Source organism: Plenodomus lingam (genome assembly GCF_022343315.1).
Source record: "Plenodomus lingam strain CAN1 chromosome Unknown contig_7, whole genome shotgun sequence".
Classification (NCBI taxonomy): domain Eukaryota; kingdom Fungi; phylum Ascomycota; class Dothideomycetes; order Pleosporales; family Leptosphaeriaceae; genus Plenodomus; species Plenodomus lingam.
The window spans coordinates 162,678-177,121 of NW_027093971.1; the positions used below are offsets into that span (position 1 = coordinate 162,678).

At 52.6% G+C, this 14,444-nt stretch overlaps 8 protein-coding genes across 8 annotated transcripts; 2 read left to right on the forward strand and 6 right to left on the reverse strand.

Annotated features, from left to right (window-relative positions):
- Positions 1-73: 73 nt before the first annotated feature.
- On the reverse strand, positions 74-614 carry IAQ61_009894 (uncharacterized protein; the record flags this gene model as incomplete). The annotated part of the gene is made up of 5 exons (XM_003837794.1): positions 74-94; positions 143-237; positions 311-314; positions 385-477; positions 567-614. 5 exons carry the CDS (start codon positions 612-614, stop codon positions 74-76), a joined length of 261 nt encoding a protein of 86 aa, XP_003837842.1.
- A 273-nt stretch (positions 615-887) lies between these two features.
- Positions 888-1,067, reverse strand: IAQ61_009895 (uncharacterized protein; the record flags this gene model as incomplete). Its single annotated transcript, XM_066098579.1, has 1 exon — positions 888-1,067. One exon carries the CDS (start codon positions 1,065-1,067, stop codon positions 888-890), a length of 180 nt encoding a protein of 59 aa, XP_065951406.1.
- Positions 1,068-1,313: 246 nt separating this feature from the next.
- Positions 1,314-5,156, forward strand: IAQ61_009896 (uncharacterized protein; the record flags this gene model as incomplete). The annotated part of the gene is made up of 5 exons (XM_003837793.2): positions 1,314-1,777; positions 1,838-1,917; positions 1,975-2,022; positions 2,073-3,199; positions 3,246-5,156. 5 exons carry the CDS (start codon positions 1,314-1,316, stop codon positions 5,154-5,156), a joined length of 3,630 nt encoding a protein of 1,209 aa, XP_003837841.2.
- Positions 5,157-5,670: 514 nt separating this feature from the next.
- Positions 5,671-6,018, reverse strand: IAQ61_009897 (uncharacterized protein; the record flags this gene model as incomplete). The annotated part of the gene is made up of 1 exon (XM_066098580.1): positions 5,671-6,018. One exon carries the CDS (start codon positions 6,016-6,018, stop codon positions 5,671-5,673), a length of 348 nt encoding a protein of 115 aa, XP_065951407.1.
- A 1,003-nt stretch (positions 6,019-7,021) lies between these two features.
- On the reverse strand, positions 7,022-7,779 carry IAQ61_009898 (uncharacterized protein; the record flags this gene model as incomplete). The annotated part of the gene is made up of 2 exons (XM_066098581.1): positions 7,022-7,264; positions 7,654-7,779. 2 exons carry the CDS (start codon positions 7,777-7,779, stop codon positions 7,022-7,024), a joined length of 369 nt encoding a protein of 122 aa, XP_065951408.1.
- Positions 7,780-7,900: 121 nt separating this feature from the next.
- On the reverse strand, positions 7,901-9,223 carry IAQ61_009899 (uncharacterized protein; the record flags this gene model as incomplete). Its single annotated transcript, XM_066098582.1, has 1 exon — positions 7,901-9,223. One exon carries the CDS (start codon positions 9,221-9,223, stop codon positions 7,901-7,903), a length of 1,323 nt encoding a protein of 440 aa, XP_065951409.1.
- Positions 9,224-10,715: 1,492 nt separating this feature from the next.
- On the forward strand, positions 10,716-11,357 carry IAQ61_009900 (uncharacterized protein; the record flags this gene model as incomplete). The annotated part of the gene is made up of 2 exons (XM_066098583.1): positions 10,716-10,881; positions 10,934-11,357. The coding sequence occupies 2 exons, from the start codon at positions 10,716-10,718 to the stop codon at positions 11,167-11,169; spliced, it is 402 nt and encodes a 133-aa protein (XP_065951410.1). The 3' UTR covers positions 11,170-11,357.
- A 1,498-nt stretch (positions 11,358-12,855) lies between these two features.
- IAQ61_009901 (uncharacterized protein) lies at positions 12,856-14,022 on the reverse strand (the record flags this gene model as incomplete). The annotated part of the gene is made up of 1 exon (XM_003837789.2): positions 12,856-14,022. One exon carries the CDS (start codon positions 14,020-14,022, stop codon positions 12,856-12,858), a length of 1,167 nt encoding a protein of 388 aa, XP_003837837.1.
- Positions 14,023-14,444: the final 422 nt, after the last annotated feature.

Below are 14,444 nucleotides of genomic sequence, written 5' to 3' on the forward strand. Positions count from 1 at the left end.
CATTGACCGTCGACTACCCCATGTGAATGCATTGTGCCATTTGACTTCTTCCGCCCTGTACAGTGCCTTGTCTTTAAAAGAACCGTTTTTCGCACTGTCACTGTCAGCATTGCTCTCAAGTCGCCACGACTGTCATGCCTACCCTCCATGGATTGTTGACCTCGAAGCCTGCCGGTGCGTCCGGCTTGTCTGTCTGTCCTCGCATGAAGCCCGTCAATCGGCGGTCGCGTTCCATCACTGCAAAGTCTGGTGAGCATGTCGCATGGGCGGAGGTAATGCAGTCATGCATGTATTATGGAAGCGGTCGTACTTTGCTAGGTGTCGTCGCATTGCGGTTAGCCACGTCCTCGGTCATTGTGCGATAAGGATGGCAAGTCGACTCACCTGGTCCCACGCATCGATCCCCCTCCTGGCCCTCTTTCCACCATTCTGCATCTCCCGCAGTTTCCCAACAGACACGGCGGAGAAAGCGAAGAACTGCAGCGCCGCCGGTTAGCATCCATTATGCGCGGTCAATTGGGGAGGGGAGGCCAGTGGGGGGGCGGAGGAGAGGGGATGTCGCATACGCCGGTCATGATGGCATAAGGGATCAGAGCCTCGAAAGGGACAGGCATGGTGGTAGTCGTGTCCACAGTAGTCTGGCGGGGTGTGGGCAGTGGTGGCAGTGGTGGCAGCAGTGGTGGTGGTGGTGGTGGTGGTGGTGTTGCGGGCGGGCGAAGTTGGTTGGATTGGTGAAGGGTCGACTTCTGGTGGTCAGGACAAGCTTGAGGTTGAGCCCTGTCTCGTCTCGCGAGCATGGGCCCTCTCCCCTCGACTTCACGCATCGGGTGCAGTAGGCTTTGGACGTCTGCCATTCTTCGCCCACGCCCTCTGTCGACGAGCCTCAATTATTCCATGTGTCGCTTGGCCCTGCCCTTTCCGACGACCCGCGCATTAGGATAGCTGCAAGCCCAGGGCGGCCAGAACAATTCACCGTCGTCGCTACAGGCCACCTCGACCTCGGCCACGGCAACCAAGAAACGCGACTGCAATCCCGTCGCACCTCGAATCAGGGTGTCCTGACACATTCTTCACATCGCATAACTACTCCACGATCCTACTTTCATAATCAAGACGCGGGTGGACGACATCCCCCTTCGCCACGACGCGCCACAACACACGCTCGACGCGCGCACCCGACGCTGCATACAAACACCGCCCCCCGACCCTCTCACCTACATGTGCGCATCCCACTGCCACAGGCCTGATACCCATCCCGAGCTGCAACACTGGCTTATTTTGCCTCCAAATTGGCGGCCGTTGTGTCCTTTGCGATGGCTGAGCCCGGTCGGCTCATGGGCCAAACCACCAGCAACCCCGGGCCCGAGGACATGGACGCGGATGGAGAGTATGAGATGGATCATGTTGAGTACGGCCAGGCTCATGCCGAAGAAGAAGGAGAAGAACACCACCACCACCACACAGATGCAGAAGGCCATACAACAGATGCAGAAGGCTCGGACATAGATGCTGAGGGGGAAGAAGTAGACGAGGACGAGGATGAAGCTGAACCTGTAGGCGCCGTCAAGATAGCCCAACGGAGGACCCACTCATCGGATGGAGAGGTGGAATACGAAGACGACGATGCGCCTGGAGAGCTCTTGTCCGACGCACCTAGCCACGAGAGTGATGATGACGATTCGAGCAGCGCCGAGTCCGAGGAAGAAAATCAATGGCAAGCCGAAGACGACGGTGGTGAGGAAGACGAAGTTGCAAAGTCCAACCCAAATGCCTGCACGTCAGTATTCTCCACCAAACCTAAAACCCCGGCAAAAACAAACGACTGATTTCGCACTAGATACTGTAATCAAGACGAAAATGACGACCCCAGCCCTGAATTTGAAGAGTATCTTGCGTGCGTTGTGTGTGGAGACAATGGTAAGTCCATCGCGAGGATGCATTATGAAGCTAGCCGCTGACACAAAGGTTCTGCAGCACACCAGCAATGCGCACGTGACAATCACACGCTGGGTCCCGACGACGGTACGTCCGCTTGCCAGAGAGCAAACAAGACACTGGCTAACAAGGGAAAGATGCAAAACAGTGGCGCTGCACTGCCTGTATTCAGAATGACCTCCATGCAAACGGCGATGCCGAGCAGGAGCCAGAGCAGCCTTATACGCGTCGCCGACTATCCTCCGGTAACAAGCTAACCAAAGAACTGCTGCCTTCATATCGCGGTGTGGATCCGGGTGGTCATTCAATATTCAAAGAGCTGTTGCTCCCAGACGAACCTACCGACGGACCACGATCGCTGCGCAAGCGCAAAAACTCACACGAGGAAGAACCTCTACCGCTGAGACAGACTAGGAAGAAGCGACGGTCCTCTGAACTCTCCCCTTCGGCAGTGCAGCCCTCAGTCGCTGCCTCATCACCTCGGCCATCCTCAAGAGGTGTGCGCGCTGCTAATAGTACCATGAACGGCCACGAGAGCGAAAGCAAAGAGGATGCAGCACACTCGGGCTCTGATCAAGAGGGTGCTCGACTTCGATCATCGCGTGCTCGCCGCGGTCAACCTAAGAGGAGCGACAAGCGGCCACTGGCGTGGATAGAAGAACAGCAGGGGCTGAGTCTGATCATGGCCTTTCATCTCAACAACGAGAAAGTCCAGAAAATTGTAACTGCAAAGCCCAGGAAGAAAACCCTCACAGTCGAGCAAGAGCGGCAAGAGCGGCGACGAGAGAGGGACCGAGAGCGTCGAGAACGCAATCGCCGAGCGGCACAGGCAGCGAGAGAATCACCAGAAATCTCACATTATCCCGCCATACAGGTACAGGCCTCACCCTTCCATGGCTTCATCGACCGCGAGCCCGACGAGACGAAGAGCAAGCCTTATGGAGGCGTGCTCTCAGAAGCAGACGCCGACACCTCAAAAACCTATCCTTCCCAAAGCGATCGAAGACGGTTCGAAGATGCACGCACCAAGGCCGAGGAAGCCTGGATTGAGAAGCAGGCTGCGCTCTATCCTCCAGAGCCATCACGCCCGTCCAAGCAAGCGGCTACTGCGAGCAAAATCAAATGTGTTAATTTTGGTGGATGGGAAATCGATACATGGCACGCGGCACCCTACCCGGAGGAGTACAGCAAGAACAGAGTGCTCTACATTTGTGAATTCTGCCTAAAGTACATGAACTCTGACTATGTAGCGTGGCGACACAAGGTACGTCTTGAGCTCATGCCGTGTGTATCGTGCTAATCCACAGCAGCTCAAATGCCCTGCAAAGCACCCTCCAGGCGACGAAATCTACCGCGACCGCAAGTACTCCTTCTTCGAAGTCGATGGACGAAAGAATCCCGTCTACTGCCAGAATCTCTGTCTCCTCGCTAAACTCTTCCTCGGCTCCAAGACGCTGTACTACGATGTGGAGCCCTTTCTTTTCTATGTGATGACGGAGAATGACGAGTACGGCTGCCATTTTGTAGGCTACTTCTCCAAGGAAAAGCGACCCAGTTCCCTCAACAACGTCTCCTGTATCCTTGTGCTTCCTATACATATGCGCAAGGGCTACGGGCAGTATCTCATTGAGTTCTCCTACCTGCTCACCCGTGTGGAGAAGAAGACGGGCAGTCCTGAGAAGCCACTCAGTGACATGGGCCTCGTCAGTTATCGCAAGTACTGGCGCCTGGTTCTGTGTGAAGAGCTGCTGGCTCAGCATGGGAACGTGAGCAACATTAGCATTTCGAGCCTCTCCGAGCGTACTGGCATGACACCGGATGACATTGTGTCTGCTCTGGAAGGCATGCGAGCCCTTGTTCGTGACCCTGTCACCAAGAGCTATGCGTTCCGGTTGGACATTCCCTACTTCAAGCAATACATTGAGAAATGTAATGCCGCTGGCAACCAGAAAATCAACCCGGACTGCCTGGTCTGGACGCCCTATGTCATGGGTCGGCTCGGCCAATACGAAGACGGTCCTGCCCTCCAGACTGTCCAACAGCGCGACGAAGTCGAAGAGCAAGACAAGCCGGCCCCAGAGGAAGGCGTCCAAATAGCCTCAACCGCCAAATCCAAAGGAAAAGAAAAGGCTAGATCCAACAACACAGACCACACCTCCCCGACCCCTCCTACCCTCTCACTCGAAACCTCCCTCAACGGTGCCGCCACACCGCCAGCCCCAAACACCCCCTTGGCAAATGGCTCCACAATCGCCCTTGCAGGCAGCTCCCACACCCCAACCAGCAACGACCCCGCCCTCGCCATCCCCCCCTCCCGCTACGAAATCTTCCCCCCGATCCCAGGCCAACCCGCACCAAGGCGTCGACCAGGCCGGCCCTTTGGCTCCCGCCGCCGCACAACAAGCACACCGAATCGGGTGCGCGGGACGCCGTCACTGGCTGGGACTGGGGCTGGCCATCAGACTGTGCAGCCCGTGTCGCGCATCCGACTTACGCCTAGGGGTGGAGCTGGGAATAATGCAAATGGCAATGGCAAGGCGTCACCCACAATGGGGACGCGGAATGCGCCTCTTGCAGCTGCAGGGACGCCCGTGAGAGGCTCGTTACGCAGGACGAGGAGTCGGCTGGGTGAAAGCGTGACAAATGGGGAGGAGGCTGGTGCTGGTGCTGCTGGTGCTGGTGCTGGGGACGAAGGCGGTGCGGTCAAAGCGCCTGGGGCCGGTTTCGCGAGTGCGGCTGGTGCGGCTGCAGGGCGGCGAAGTATGAGGAGCAGTGCCAGTTCGTTGGGGAGTCCGAGGGATAGAGCGAGAGTCAGTGTCGTGATTGGCAAGGCGAGGGGTGCGGGTGCGGGTACGGGTATTGAAAAAGGAAATACCCGCGCTGCTGCTGCTATGACGGCAACTGCGCATACTAATAACAATCATCATATCGGCAACCATGTCCCATCAAACGAACACCACGACCACGACCACGACCACGACCACAACCGCGACGGCGAGCCCGAGGACGATGAAGACGATGATGTCGATGCAGAGTACGATGAGGAGGAAGATGATCACTTTCCTGCACACTCGCACTCTCAAACTCAAAATCAACATCTCGCCCACGCCCACGCTCACAACGCACTCGATACCCATGCACACGCAGATGAGGACGAGGACGACGATATGGATATCGATGCTGAAGGCGAGGAGGACGATGATGTTGTTATGGCTGGGTAGGGGGCTGGGGTTGGCGTTGGGACATGTTGTCTTGTTTTCCCTTGTTCTTTGTTGCTTCACTTTACTTTACTTTACTTTACTTTACTTCACCTTCTCTCTCTCTCTCCCTCTTCTTCCTTTTCTGCAGCGATGAGTGGATGCGCGTGGAGTTGTTCGTGTACGGTTTAATACGGTCTCGCTGGTTTAGCCACGGTAGGGTATGCATGGTATCCTGGGTTTTCTTTTCTGCTCGGACTTGAATGTGTTTTTTGGTTTGGGGGAGGGCGATTGCTGATTGGAGAATGGGCGATTGGCGATTGGCGAAGCGGGAATTATATGGAATGTTATCAGGTAGCATGCATACATCCTGTACAGCTTTCTTTTTTTTTCGGGCGTGGGGTGGTGCGCTGCTCTGCTCTGCTCTGCTCTGCTCTGCTCTGCTCTGCTCTGCTCTGCTCTGCTCTGCTCTGCTCTGCTCTGCTCTGCTCTGCTCTGCTCTGCTCTGCTGTACTGTACTGTGCTGTCGTCGGGCCATTCATCTCAACCTTAAACTTAAACACCTTTTCAGCCACCGAGTTTCGGGTTTCGGATTCGCAGTCCTTTTGGAAGCAGCAATGTTGAGGATTCTTACGGCTTGTTTTGCTAGACTTGCAGTTTGTGGGAGTTTTAGGAGTGTTGGGGGGTAGGGATTTAGCTTGTCTGGGGGTTGGAGGGGGTTTTTTGGGGAGTGGTGTTTTGCTTGTGGTTCTGGTGGTGGTTTAGGTGTTGGAGGGAGATGGGGAGTTGGGTTTGGAGTTGAGGTTTTTGAGGGGTGGGGATGGAGAATGTTTACAATCTTTGGTTTCTGACTACTCGTCTTGGATCCTGGTCTTCTTTTCCTCATGAGTATTTTTCTGTTGTGTTGTGTGCTGTTTGTATGCTGTTGCTATTTTGGAGGGAAGGGGAGGGAGGGGGTGGTTGGTTTGGGTAGGGAGATTGGTTTGAGGAGAGGGATGGCCTTGGGAGAAAGATTGGTTTGTGAGAAAGATAGAGCAGAGGAGCACCAACCACAGTCGCGTATAAATTGCTAAAGTTGCGGGCATTCAATCTATCGCAGTGATAATCCTACCAAGTCCACCTTTTGCATTCCATGTCATCTAAAAGACAAGCATACATCGTCCTACTTAAGCCGCACTCATACTATTGCAGACTTTGCACTATAGCTTGCGCTTGGCATACTGTCCTCCAGTGGTATTTTGTACAAGTTCAACGCAGGGCCACTGCCTTCTCGAGAAGTCAAATCTCCTATATCCTCCCCGGAGTCATCCCCATCATTGGCATCGTATTCCAAATCCATATAGTGCCAGACCCAATACGAGCAAAAAACGAATGCGGTCGCGCCTCCCGCAAAAATGGCGAGATACATGGTCGCAATCTTTGAGCCAGCTGATTAGCCCGACGCTGGAATACAGAGGAAATGATATTTGCACCACTCACATTGTGACCATCACCCCACGCACTCTTCTCTCGGATAAACGGGGTACACACGAGAATAGTCAGACCGGCGAGGAACGCACACACGGAATAGGACATGAACATCAGCGGACATTGCCAGGCAAACACCATCTTCCTCCGAGGCATAAAGCCGCCCGATTGCGTGCATGTCGACAGTAAGAAGGGCGTGTATCTCCTGACACGTGACTCTTGTAGCGAAACCTTTCCCCGTGCGTTCAAAGGGCCTAATATACTCAAGACGGTGATTTCAGAGGCGGAAAGCAGGATACCCAGAATGGAGAGCATGAGACTGCTATGCCAGAAGCCGTACGTGAGCCAGTATGCGTTGTCAAGTGTTGTCCATGAGAATGCACCTATCACGGCGGCAGCAAGGACGGTGCACTGCAGAAACGTTAGACCGGCGGTTGTTGGATGATGGCGTCTACACTTACGGCGATGGTGATGAATTGTAATTCACTCAACTTGTGCAGTCTCCATGCTGAAATGGCTCGACGCAGGATCTTAGTGTTGGGTTCTGGTTCAGAGGCCAGTCTTGCTATTCTCGCCAATGGATCGCTGGTATTGAAGTGGTAGAGACGGTAGTATGGCAGCGTGGCTAAGCGTACAAACACGTCAGAGGCGATTGCTAGGACTCTCTAGCATACAGCATTAGCCCATTCAAATATCGTAAATTTAACAGGTTTGTCAAATGGGGAGATGAACACGGTCTACCTTTATCATTTGCGAAACATTACGCGCCGCTCGAAGCAACGCCTCGAGACCGCGGAGACGTGGCATTTGAGCTTTGGACGCAACATATATTGGCAGCAGCAGATGCTCAAGCGTGACGCGTACTTCACAAATTGTTAAGCCTAGTAAACTCTGCCATTGTTGAAGCCAAGTACACGTCGAAGGCCCAAGGCAAGATTGGGGGGGCAGTGTGCCTCATGGATGGATGGGAGGCAAGACACGAAAAATAGGGCGGTAACGAGGGGTCATGTGGTGTCCCTTCAGCCTGATGTAAGGCGCATTTCTCACAATTTACAGGCGCATCGTTTAATTGTTTGCTCACAGGCCTCGACTCTGAGACTGCCCCATGGCGGGCTCTGAAGTCGTTTCGCATTAGACGCTGTGCTACAGATTTAGACGTCTGCCTCCTTTTAACACGCATTATGCTTGTTTGATATGTGCATTAGAGAGAGAATATTTACAGCCATGTACAATGGCACCCATCCGCCAAGTTTGGTAACATGTGTGACGACTAAGAGTTTTCCTACCAAAAGAAACTGCCACTACCGTAGCCTTTCCTTGGGCGGGTATACCCACATAGAGAAGTCGGGGTCTTGATAGCGGTAGGCATCTTCATGGGGCTGGTGTATTCTTCTCCAATGATCGCAAAACTCTTCGCGAGTTCGGTAGCGAGTTAGGCAATCCTCATGCCTACATTCGAAATGCGAAGCCCCGTTGGCAAACCGGTACCACTTGTCACCATCTCGAGATCGCATGATACGACGTGCCACAAGCTCCTGTGCACACTTCTCAATCATCCTTTGGTTTTCGTTGTCAGATGCCCACTTGTGAAAATGCCGCAATATCTTTTCTAGAGTTTTCCGTCCTCTTAAATGGAGTGGAGTGAGGAAGTCATTGAGCTTCCAATCATCCAGCTCAATGTCAATGCCAGTCTTGCCGTTTAGTCGCCAATAGTGAGGTCTTCCTTCAGCACTCACCATGTCTGCAACGGGGTTAGGATCGGTAGCTGTGTGGAATCCTTCCTTTATCCTGTAAATTATGGACTTTTTCCCGGGATCAGTATCAGCCCTAGCGGTACCAATACTGACAATGGCTCCTACGCCAGTTTTACCATGCATGGCTTCGAGCTCCTTGATACCCAAAGATGTGGGATTATTGTTCGGTCCATATCCCCCATCTGAATAGAAGTATTTCGTTGTTGGGTCATCTGAACCGGTCGTGTACTCCAACTCGGTAAAATACATTGGCGCAGCCGTAGCTGCCCTTGCAACCTGCCATATCCACATATTGTCGGCCTTTCCGAAATTCGTTATCGGGGCTGATCTACCCCCTGATCTGGGGTTGTCATGATCATACGACCTGATAAGACACAGTCGTTTTTCGTTTGTTTCTTTGTTTTGAAGCCGGAGATTGGTTGGCACAAACCTAAACATGGCCATGAGTGCCATTGATGATGAAACAGATTTCTTGTTCAGGTATACTAACATTGAACATGTGCCGGGTATTGTTGGAAACAAAGGCATTGCATCGCCAGGTTGGTTTGCTGCGGGCTTCTCGCCACGACGCCTTGTCACTTCTTCAAACGCCTTCCTTACGCCAGCAGCGTTGTACTTTGGCCAGCGCACAATTCCGATGTTAAGTTGAGATATAAATCTTGGCTTCCCAAATATTTTTTGAGCCATGCTTTTGTATTCAAGTAAGCAATCCTTAACAGTCATTCGAAATCTGCATAGCATGATCGCAATCAAACTACACACCAGAGTGACTGGATCAGTATTGTTCAACCTAGGGTTCGAAAACTTACCTGCCTGTACTTGAACCGCAAATAAGATCGAAATAATGGCAAGGCAAAAATCTTTGTGCATCTAGGCGAGGAGAGCTCTCTTCATCTTCGCGCCTCCGTTCACAGTGCGTGACATGTTCAGGAAATGGTTCAGGATGAAAACTATCGTAGCGAACCTGTCCGGGACTTTGATTACGTTCCTCGCGGCCAATAGCCTCCATGAGCCTCCCCAGAACGAGGAGGGTCCAATATCCTCGAATCCCACCACCATCTGATTGGCGGTTACCACATCTAGGTCAAGAATATTACTCTAGAGGCAAACTTACCTAAGCTCAACAAGTTCCGCTCTTTCCAATTGCCAACCAGACTAGGATAACCAACAGTGGAGAAACCTGTATGAGATTGTAAGAATCCCGGTTCGGGTGCATCCTCGCAGGACGACGATTTGTTCATTGTGATCATCAACTAGTAAAGCGTCTATAATGGAATTGTTTCGAAAATGGGTGGGTAGAAATAATCGATAGGTATATCTTGTCTTGTCAACATCGTTCATGTCGTAATTTATAGCCTGATCGGTTCCCTGGACAGGAAGAGACGCAACGTGTATAGCCTGGGTCCTGCTCAGTCTTGGCTGAATACTACAGAGCATCGATATTACCGCCCACTTCGCGCAATATAAGATCTTGATTCGAGCTCAGACTACATCCACAACTTGAAAGGGTGTGGCGGTTTCGAAAATCAACGGTGGAGTCGCATATCAACCACAGGTAATGGTGCTGGAAGCAGCTATTTGCTGAATTCAGGCTTCGGTGGCGACCTGAACGGCAGGCCACAGAAGCCGACAATCTTTTTGATCTGAAGTTCTTGGGATGGTATTCGTTGAAAAGTAAGCCTTCGGGTTATACTAGTACCGCATGCGTTAGCTGTGATGACTATTCCGGTGAACCGGGGGTTCGACATGTCCTGAGATCGACATGTCCTGAGATTAGTTGCAACATATGTGCAGCTCTCGAAGACCGGACAAGGGAGGTGCAGCTGAGATTAAAGATTAGGTCATGACTAACTGAACAGACAGATAGTGCAGTACACGACAGTGATGAGGTGACTGAGGTGAGTATGACAAGGCTGAGGTCAACCTGACAGCCTGGTAGGCTACTGTAAATTGACAGATCAGCCTAGTGGACTCTGGTCTCTCGACAGGTCGGCGACCAACTCTTCGAATGACATGGTTGCTGCGGCGGTGATTGGCGTAGGACGAATTCTATCCAAATCGTGGGGACTTCAGACGTGCATACAGTGTTACACGACAGCACATGGTCATCCGCATGCTGACTCAATTGCAGGCGTATGCGGCGGCTGTGTCATGGAGTATATAGCCTGCCACTTGTGTGTTGTATCCTGACCTGTCCTAGGAATATCACCGGTAGTTGCAGGCTCCACTGGCCAGAACAGAGCGATTCCACCAGCAACTCCTAGGGACACTTAAGCTAAAAGTGGCCCTTGTAAGATATTTCGTTGCACGGTCATCTTCATCCTGCGATAACAGAATCCACATCTACTTTTTTCGTTCCAGTATGCCACACACAGCGCGGAGGATGCGGCCACAGAGCTCCAAAGTGAAGGGGCAGGACTCTCCTACGCTTAAAAATAAGCCACCCGGAAATTGGGGCCGCCGTGTCGTCGTATACGATCCAGAGCGCGGGGATGCTAATGTACGAAAGGCAAAGGATGTCTGGCATGGTGAGTAGAATCGATCTTGTGGATCGCCAAGCTAACGGTGCCTTCTCTGCAGACGCGGCTCAATACCAATTGTTGAAACTTCCCAAGCGGAGGAAACACGTCTCTCTTTTTGTTGAGGAGAACGACGACACGAAGCTCAAGGTGGGTGAAAGCGAGGATGAGAAAGGAAATGGGAATGCGGATGAACGCCTTTTCGCAACACTGAGCCTTGATCGCCTCAGTCTTGTCAACCTAGTACTGTTCACGTGGGGTCGTCTCTCAACTCTGTACGTCCGTAACGCGTCATAAATTTGCACTGTATCAGTTTAGTCGTTCAAATGTATTTGGAGTTTTGACGGTGCCATTACTCGCTTTTCCCAATCGATGGGTATCAGAATTTTGTCTTAGTCATCAGAGTCGTCGAATCAGCCAACAACCTCCCTCACAATCTGCCAGGCCAAAACAAAAATTACTCGACACTCGCATGGCTCAGTCATAATTTCGCCCTCTCAGAGATTATGTGGATTAAGTTTCCTATATCGGTATAGTAAGTAAGCTGACAGCCGCTGATGATGCGAACTACTGGTCAGAGCGCACGCTTCGCAAGTTAATCTTAATGATCATCCAGGACGTCATCAGTTTACAAAGCGTACCGTGCATACGAATCCTCCTCCCGAGATCTGCATACCCGGTTCATGCTCGATTCCACTAGGCATTGCAATGTAAGCCATGTTGTAATCCTCCCTTCTGCTACCGTATCTTTCCATCCCAACGCCATACTGCCTCACTGGGGTACAATGTAATACATTCCACTTCCTTTATCCAGACAGCCTCCTTTCCTTTTCATTACACACACACAGAGACATTTACACACACAGAGAGACATTTACACACAGAGAGACATTTACACACAGAGAGAGACATTTACACCGCAGCGCACAGCACCAGCCTACGCTGACGACGAGGCATACTAACTGAGCAAGCCACTTTACATCACCTACGTCGTGTAAGCCACCTATAGTACCTACGTTGTGTAAGCCGCCACAGTCGGTATATCAATCTCACCCAGAGCCATCCGATCTACAGCCAAGCTACATCACGCGCGCACGTAAGCTTTCGCCGGGAGCAGGTGACAAAATCGCCGCTGCGAACAGTTCGGGTGACGAGCAGGATGATATTTCCGCCTCGGCATACCAATACAACGTACAACACGTACCGGTACGGTACATGCATACCGTCTCCATTCCCGGACCACAACATCAATTAAGCACGCACAAACCATGGCATATGATGTTGAAACAACGAACCTCCATATGCCTCACCGAATACATACATGTCATGAGGAACGCGGTAGAGATCAGCAGGACACTATGTACTGCGCAACACGCCCTCTGCTAGTCCTCATACGGCGTTGGTAATGTAGTAATCGTCGTCGCAGTCGCAATGGCTGGGAGCCGAGCATGGCGCAGCTGCATCTTTCACGCCACAAAACCTGGTCTAGAGTATTTGCTCACCTCAGACATACAGAAACACTGCCCCTCGCCCTTGACACCACCACCCCCAACCCCTCCAACACCCAGCAACCCCCCACCACACCACCACACCACCCTTTTTTACCCCAAGCCAAGTAGCAGGGCGTGTGGTTTTCACGTGAAGGGTGGGTGGGTAGGCTGAGGTTGGTTGGTTGGTTGAGCAGGGTTAGGGGTTAGGGGAGTGATGGATGTTTGTATGGATGGGTGGTGGGAGGGTGTGTCGTGTATTGTGTATTGTGTTGGTTGTTGGGGGCTGGAGATCGTTGGGGAGGGGTTTTGCTGGTGGATTGGGGTGGGGGGTATTGTGCATTCATGACTATATCGTATCATAGACTCGTTGTACATGCGACATGCGACATGCGTCACTCCATCCATCCCTCTCTCCCTCACAAAAAAAGAGAAAAAGAGAATAAAAAAATGGACACAGAAGAAGGAGAAGAAGGAGAAAACAAGAAAAATCCCCCTAACTAAACCAACCATTCACACTCTTCCAATTCACATACTCGGGCCCAATCTTCTTCAAATCCCCAACCCCCAAATTCGCCGCATCATTCGCAATCTCATACTTGAGCACATCAACCGCCTTCTTCACCCCCTCAGCCCCATACACATTCGCAAACATAAACGGCCTCCCGAGCCCGACAGCCCGAACACCGAGCGCCAAAAGCTTCAGCACATCGGTACCATAGCGCACCCCGCCGTCGGCATAGACTTCCACTTCCTTGAACACGGCCGGGTCCTCGTTGAAGATCTCGAGCGCGATTTCGAGCGCAGAGGGCGAGGTGTCGAGTTGGCGGCCGCCGTGGTTGGAGAGGTAAATGGCTTTTGCACCCTGGGTGATTGCTTCGCGGGCGTCTTCGACGGTTTGAATACCCTTTGGGATGATGGGGAGGGATGTCATTGCGGAGAATTGGCGGTACAGATCCCAGGTCAGACGGGTGAATTGGGTGTTTGCGGAGCCGACGCTGTAGCGGGCGGCGCGGTGGCGGATACCGTCGCCGGGGGAGTCGACGGTGAGGATGATTGCTTTTGCGCCGGCGGCTTCGACCTGTTTGAAGAGGGCTTGGGTTTCGTTGAGGCCGCCGTCAAGGTAGACTTGTTGGAAGAGGACTTGCTCGGAGTTGTTGGTTGTTGACCTGGCGGCGTAGATGTCTGCCATGGGTGTGTTGGAGTAGAGGGCGGGCATGTAGAGGATGTCGCCTGCGGCTGCGCCACGGACGAGACCGAGTTCACCGTCTGGGTTGGCGTAGGCGCCGCGGGCACAGGGGGCGATGAAGAAGGGGGCGGAGAATTTGTGGCCTAGAAGGGTGGTGGGGAGTGAGTCTTGGATGTTTACAATGTCGCGCATCACACGGGGCCGGAGACGGAAGCGAGGAAAGACTTCGAGGTTGTTGCGATAGGACCATTCGCCGGCAGCGCCATTGCGGTAGTAGGTGTATGCAGACGTGTTCATGTATTGGCGGGCGCTCCACTGGAAATCTGGCAGGCCGACAAGAGACTCTAGAGGGGGGAGCGTTTTGTTCTGTGCGAAGCCACCGAGTTGCTCGTCGATGCCAGTGTCCGCTTCCTCCAGAAAAGGACGGGCTGCGAGAGCGACGGAAGCAAGTGCAAGCGGGGCAGCGAACCGCATGGTGGGTGTAGTGAGTGAAGAGTATCCGTATCAAGTCCCTTTGAAGACGTTTTGAAGAAAGGCAGAGAGGAAGACCAGAACTGAACTGAACAGAAGCCGTGGACAGAGAAGGAGGAGTTGAACGCTGCGATCAAGAGTCAAGTCAAGCCCCGTCTCCGTAGCTTATAAAGTCTCAAACCAAGGGCCTCGACATGACGTTCACCACACCACGGAAGCACGACCTGAATTCATTCTCGGTTCGAGACTGACAACGGGCAGGGGAGGGAGCACCTTCCCACTGCAGCGCTGTTTTGTTTAGTCTATCCGTTCGCCCAGGCATCGAGCCCAACCTTTTCGTCATCTTACTACGTATCGCCAAGTCACGATGTTGTTGGTTCTGGAATGGCTTGCTGTTTCGGCTGAATTAGTGATGCTGGGCAGAA